The sequence below is a fragment of the Primulina tabacum genome, chromosome 11 (genome assembly GCF_025594145.1).
Source record: "Primulina tabacum isolate GXHZ01 chromosome 11, ASM2559414v2, whole genome shotgun sequence".
NCBI classification, from domain to species: domain Eukaryota; kingdom Viridiplantae; phylum Streptophyta; class Magnoliopsida; order Lamiales; family Gesneriaceae; genus Primulina; species Primulina tabacum.
This window is the reverse complement of record NC_134560.1, coordinates 35,414,559-35,421,743: the sequence shown is the minus strand read 5'-3', so window position 1 is coordinate 35,421,743 and position 7,185 is coordinate 35,414,559. Positions and strand designations below refer to the sequence as shown.

General features: G+C 33.4%; 1 protein-coding gene across 1 annotated transcript; it reads right to left on the bottom strand.

Moving 5' to 3' along the window:
* Window positions 1-3,223: 3,223 nt before the first annotated feature.
* Window positions 3,224-5,425, bottom strand: LOC142518680 (uncharacterized). Its single transcript, XM_075621478.1, has 3 exons — window positions 4,879-5,425; window positions 4,240-4,458; window positions 3,224-4,149 (listed from the first exon to the last, which is right to left on the bottom strand). The coding sequence occupies exons 1-3, from the start codon at window positions 5,347-5,349 to the stop codon at window positions 3,589-3,591; spliced, it is 1,251 nt and encodes a 416-aa protein (XP_075477593.1). The 5' UTR covers window positions 5,350-5,425; the 3' UTR covers window positions 3,224-3,588.
* Window positions 5,426-7,185: the final 1,760 nt, after the last annotated feature.

The window sequence follows — 7,185 nt, the reverse complement described above, 5'->3', positions numbered from 1 at the left end:
TGATAGTGATTCATGTTTAGGATTATAATACATGTGATGAATATTTGATTCATGTTTCTGATTTTGATACATGTTAGGAATATCTGTTATATGCTTTTATATTGTTTTTATGATTGCATGTATACATGATTTATACTGAGAATGTAATTCTCACCAGAGTTATCCGGCTGTTGTCTTGTTTGTATGTGTGCATGGCAACAGGTGGGATAGGATCAGGGACAAGAAGAGAACGAGGCTGGACTAGATAGCGTGGAGATCCAGGCTTCGAAGCAACTTAGGATTCAGCACTGATATATAGTGAACCTAGTTGAATTCTTGTAGATAATACAAGAATTATATGTTTATGTTTAGTATGTAATCTGAATTGAATTACATTACGTTTCCGCTTTGTATTTTAAGAAGAAAAAAAAATTTAGACCCTGTTTATTATAATTGTTTGAGTTATTCCTAAAGACGATTAAGGAATGAATTAGCGTCCGGGTCCCCACAATTACGTAATCACTATGTAAGACATGTTGGTACATCTAAACAAAATAATAAACAAAAAATAAAACTTAAGTGATAAACGCAAATATATCTTTAATATATTATTATATTTGATATAAATTTCACATTTGACAACAAATGTCTTGACAGATATCTAGATGTCTTAAAGTTTCGAGCAACCCATTACAAACTTGTTTGTGCATTTTTTGGGATGTGGTAGGAGAAAATCAACAACTTTTCTGTTCTTACAATTTTCCAAAATTTATTAATATATTTCCGACGCTCCTGAACTGATAAGCTCTTATATATTTTCCTTGAACTCTATGAGTTATTCTTTCTCATCTCATCTTTAAATTTTATGAAGTTTAGGTAATTATCATAGGATATAAGCATAGGTTGTATCGATAAATTAAATAAACTTTTAAAAGATGTCTATGATCCTGAAATTGAAAATGTTTCATATTCAAGATCCAAAATGGTGGAACTATTTATTAAAATCTTGCCACAAAAAAAATTAAATTAGTTTCCGCATATATTTATCTTAGCCCAAAATTGATGTCATAACTTCAAAGATTTTTCGAGAATTTTTAAAATATACCGAATACCTCAAAAATCCCTCTCACTAACTAAAAGAAATAGGTTTTATACTTTGAAATATCATCTCCTCATTAGAATAATATGATTTTTTTAGAGGTTCCATAGTGTAACCTAAATAAACATCAAGAGCAATACGAAATTTATATAATTTTGCATTAGTGTTACCCGAAGATGAAAATTTATTCCAGCTGGTGTTAAAAGGAATCAAAATGTAAGACGGAACTTGAGGTATTCTTGTGTAACTCTCGATCAACTGATCTTGAAGTTTTCTAGGAATTGGACAAAAACTGATTTGGGTTGAGACAGAGAAGAAGGTTTGAAAAAATGAAGAGCAGTTAATTATTCTCCATTTATTGATTGAGCCATGTTTGAATTCTGAAGTAACATACATATGTTACATTTTTAATTGAAAGTATAGTGCTATGATGGACAAGCAATTATTGGTAATGTTAAGTTGAGAAAAAGGTGATTAAATCGACATTAAAAAAAATTGTCCATTTATTCACACTTTTAGATAGTTGTTATTAGAATGGGTCTCATCTGAGACCGTCTCACGGATCTTAATCTGTGAGACGGGTCAACCCTACCGATATTCACAATAAAAAGTAATACTCTTAGCATAAAAAGTAATGCTTTTGAGTTCAAATATAACAGAGGCATAAATTTTTAAAGCACATTCAAAACTTAAACTCAAATAAGTGATTAAATGGAGATAATGTCACATTAAAATATGATAGAGGTATAAATAAAAAACTAAAGGACGGTCAAAATGTGTTAATTAAAATTTATAAATAAAAATTTTTTATATTAGAATTTGAAACTTGAAATTTTTTCCTCATAATATAATAGGTATAATTTAACTTTATATTAAAATTTTAAGTTATAAATTTATTTTCCCAAGTGTCGTTAGTCCATACCATAAAAAGTTAAAATGGGTTGGGTAAATTTTATTTTTAAAAATAAAAATATTAACCAAAAAGATATAAAAAGCAAGAAGACGTTCTAAAAATGAGCGGAAATTATAAACTGGAAGACCAAACAAATACTTTGTTTTTCCATCATTTATCATTAACAAATAATCAACTTTACGAAAATATTCATATTAAGTTTCATGATGTAAACATAAAAGTGAGTGTAGAAGGCTAATTTTGCAAATGCATAGTTGTAAAACAATGTCTTTTACCTCAGCGTCGTTAAGTCGATACCATAAAAATTTAAAATAGGCTAGGTAAATTTATTTTAAAAAATAAAAATGTTAACCAAAAAGATATAAAAAATGAGAAGAAATTCTAGAAATGAGAGGAGAACTTAGAAATTGGTAGGTCAAGCAAATAATTTGTTTTTCCATCATTTATCCCTAACAAATCATCAACTTCACGAAAGTACTCATACGGAGGTTTAATGATATAAACATAAAAGTGAATACAATACAGAAGACTAATTTTGCCAATCCACAATTGTAAAACAATGCAATATATCTACACTTTTATAACTACTAACATGAAGCACGTGCGATGCTTATAAATACCAATTATTTACTAAAAATTAAAAAAAAAATATTTCTAAAAACATAATTTGAATCTATTTTATTATTTATCTTGGTTTTATCTCATGTCATATTAGACGAATAAATTAATTAAGAACTTTACTGGCTTTTTAAAATAAAAATATTATTATTGTTATTATTTTAAATCATACTTTTGGTTGCATTTGATAATATTATTAATTTCTTTAAAATAAAAATATTCAAATTCAACTTTCATCACAAGCCCACAACACTGAGGTTAAAGGGATTATATATTTATCGGCCGCTCCTCTAATCTATGGATCCTTTCGACCCATCCGCTTGGCTTTCAACTCTTCCGGCTTTCGCCTTAAATACTGTATGAGTAGTTGTATAATGAATCTGGCCAACAGAATAAGACGATAAACTACTCGTTAGGAACATTGCCTGGCCTCTTCTGGATGTTTTTTTGTGCTGGACAGCGCCTCAACTGGCCGGCAGCTCTGTTGGTCTAACGTTTCTGTTACAGAAGGTTGGTCGATTCTGCAAGATCTCCGTCCAGCTTCTGGCTAAGATACATTCAACTCTGATCATATAAACAGGTGATCTTTGATAAGTGGTAAAAATCAAACTGCAACTAAGTATTTGCATACTTACTCAAACATGCTGGCAATACACAATTAAGTTTTATTGTACTCAAAACTTATCCAATCGTTTCAACAATCAGAAAAAGATTTTCTGATTACATTCATACTTTATATATGTTGAGAGTTTACATAGCTTTTTACAATGTCAACGATTGATTGCTTTTGTAAAAGAAAATTTACAAAGATTTTTACAAGGTCAACTGTTGACTTGCAGCCCATCTACTTGAATCTATTTCACCAAGCGGTGAGACAGTTGGGATAGTAGGAATGATTGGATCGAACATCCTATCAATTTATTCATATTTATTTAGAAGACTATTGTAACTATGTTAGTGTGAGGTTAGATATTTAATATCACAAAAGAAAAGAACAAAAGAACAGGGTAGGAGTGTTGCTTGTGGCGTCGACGGCCGGAGTGGAAGGTACATTGCACACTGGCAGAGTGTGTTGATATTTGGCCACTTCAGGACCTTGTGTCTTTCGTCTCTTTGCTGGAGGAAGCTTAGGGGAACGTCGTCTTTTGCGATCCTGTGCACAGATTGGGGATGCATCCCGCTTCTCAATGCAGTTGAGAACTTGTTGAAGCATCTTCTCCAGCTCTACAAGCCTCCTATCCATGTAAGTCTGTTGTTCCATAATCTTCCCCAAGCTAGAATCCAGTGTTGCAGATGTTCTTGTCTCTATATTCAACTCCGCTGATGTTTTCAGGCCTTCCCCTTTATGTAGGGGAGAGGATTGTTCTTTCTCGATGTGCTCATGCGTTACGGCAGGAGTTTTCTCCTCATAAAGTTCCCGGCAATACTCTGTCTTACTCTGTAACATCCATGCTGCAATTTGGGATGCCAAAGGGTCGACCAAGGAATAGATTAACTTATCATGGTTCTCCTTGGTTGATGGCGAAGGACCGGTAGTATCCTTTACAGTTTGGATTAAACAGGTAAATCGACAAATATTGTACATGAAAATGACAAAAGATTAATGGATTAACTTGCATGATATACTAACCCCCACTGACTTGTTCCTAGTTCTCATTTCTTTCTTGTGTTTTGGGGGATGCTTCTTCTTCCACTTGATTGATTTCCAAGGGTACGACTTCCTTGGGCTATACTTTTTCTTCCACTTACTTGATTTCCCCTGGTGGATACGAGGAAATTGTTTGTTATCTTCCTCTTCTTGTGTTCCATACGTACTTGCAATGCTAGGAAGACATTCATATGCAAGTATCTACATCGACACACGAAAAAAACTTGGATCATGTGAAAAAAATATCGATTCTTAGATAGTTAACAGATGCAGAAGCACAATAGTTTTGGCTTACCTGCCGCTGATGTACAAAGTCAATTAATTTGAAGCTATCTCTTCGTAAACAACTACTTGTTTCTCGTTTTCGCTTCGTGCAAGTTTCAATAAATACCGGCCACATACCATGCGTATAAGGTTATTCAATCTTACAGATACAAATATTATTTCCTTAGAGCTAGGAAAGAAAGTTAAATGGTCAAGAATATCTGTTTCATATCACTATACTGTGACCCTCTTCCTACAAGTCTTTCTAGTGGATCATGTCAACGATTGCAAACACCAATTCCAAGCATGAGCAAGATATCATCGATATTAATAGTTATGAGTCAAATTTTGAAGTACCTTTCTCGTAGTTTCCTTGAGATCCTCCGATCCCGGAAACAAAGCCATCTCATCCAACAGATCAGTCACCTCACAAGCCAAATCTATGGCGCTGCGAAGCCACTGCATCTCACCGGCGTCATCTTTAATCTGTGCTTGAATAGACGACAACATTCGGCTCCAATTCTTGAGCTTCACGTGAATCCTATCCCAGTGGGCGAACATGGATATCAGACCTGAGGCCAACTTATCAAAGATCACCTGAAAAATTGCAGAAAGAAGAAGATCTTTCACCGGCATTTTCTTGGTCGGACGATGAAGAAGAATGGAAACTAAGTCTCTCTTCATATAATAGCGTAAACAGCAATATTTGCTGAAGAAAGAAATTATGTCAGCAAGATGTTCGCATGGTGTGGTCACCCAAAAATGGGTTCCACAACGTATATCCATCCATTTTATTTCATCCTCAGAAGTATCACCGATCGAGTCCATTCTATAATTGCCATAATATATTCAGATCTTTTGAAACTCACTGAAACTTTCCTCTCGTTGTGAACGTAGAAAAATACATTGGATTGGTGAAGTCTTTTCTACTTGAAACTTTCGGGGCTGTTGCTCAGGACGGCAGAAGAGACGTAAACATTGTATTTTTATAAGGTAAATTGTGAGACTTCGGCTTTCTGAACTTAAACAATTACATGACTTGCGTGTCCTTAGAAATATTGCAGGATATAAACATTATAATAATGTTGATAATGTCATAAGTGTTAGTACCGTTTTCCCGCACCCAAAGCGCATCGAAAGTTTAAAATTTTTAGTTTCGACGTTTGAAACTTTACTTGGGCGTCGTATGCGTTTAAGATGTTTAAAATTGTTACATTTGCGTATATAATGTTGGGTCCAAATTATTCCGGTTTTTAAGTGGAGATATTTCTTCTTGTATATCCTTTCAAAGGATCTTCATCCTTCGATCGTCAAATTAAGTCCACGATCGGAGGCTATGTTCTTTGTTTGGATCGCACAAGAAATCTCAAACACTTTCTGGATTGAGACTAGGACTCACGAATTTCTGCGGGAAGTGCTCGGCCGAAAATTTCTTCTTCAAAAATTATGTTGGCCGAAATATTGACAGGGAGGAGAGGAGTGTTTTTGTGTATTGTGTTATGTTATCAACATTTGATTATATAATATATTAGAATACACAAGTCTTATGTTATTATAATTCCTAATCCTAGTTTCTTTAGAACTCTTAAGTCCACGATCGTAGACTGTGTTATTTGTTTGGATCGCACTAGAGATCTAAAACATTTTTTTGCATTGAGACTAGGACTAACGAATATCAGCAGGAAGTGCACGGCCGAAAATTTTTTCTTAAAAAATTATGTTGGCCAAAATATTGATAGGGAGGAAAAGTGTTTTTGTGTATTGTGTTATGTTATCAACATTTGATAACATATTTATTGGAATACACGAGTCCTATGTCACTAGGTTTCCTAATCCTAGTTTCTTTAGGACTCTTAAGTCCACGATCGGAGACTTTGTTATTTGTTTGGATCACACTAGAGATCTCAAAGAATTTTTACATTGAGACTAGGACTCACGAATTTATGTGGGAAGTGCTCAGCCGAAAATTTCTTCTTCAAAAATTATGTTGGCCGTTCTTCTTTGCTCTATCTCATGATTACTGCTAGAATCAATGTTATTAGCATCCAATTTATTGCTTAAATAATATTTATTGCTATTATAATCATGACAGATAGAGGATTCATAAAATACTACGTGCACGGTCCCAAGAATATACAAATATCATATTTAATATCAAAAGCAGTTAAATGGGTTTTGTCGTTATTGTGAATAAAGCACTTACAACCAAATATGCGAAAATATGATATTTCTTGTTGTTTGTCATTCCAGATCTCTTAGGAGGTTTTCCCATGATTCTTATTAATCAATGATCTGTTCAGTGTATAGCATGAAATGTTGACATATTCTTCCAACAATCTTTTAGAGATACTAGATTCAGCTAGCATGGTTTGAGCCGCTTCTTTGAGTGTTCTATTTTTTCATTCAATGACATCATTTTGTTGAGGTGATCTTGTAGTTGAAAGCTCATGCTTAATGTCATTGAATTCTAGATAGATTTAAATGAGTCTATTAATAAACTCGGTGCCTCTGTCACTCCATATCCTATACATCATTGTGGTTCTTTTATTTTGTAATCTTTTTAAGAGTTTGATAAGTTGGGAAGCAGTCTAATCTTTAGAACTCAAGAAGATCACCCATGTAAATTGTGAGAATTCATCAACAATCACAAGGGTGTACTTATTT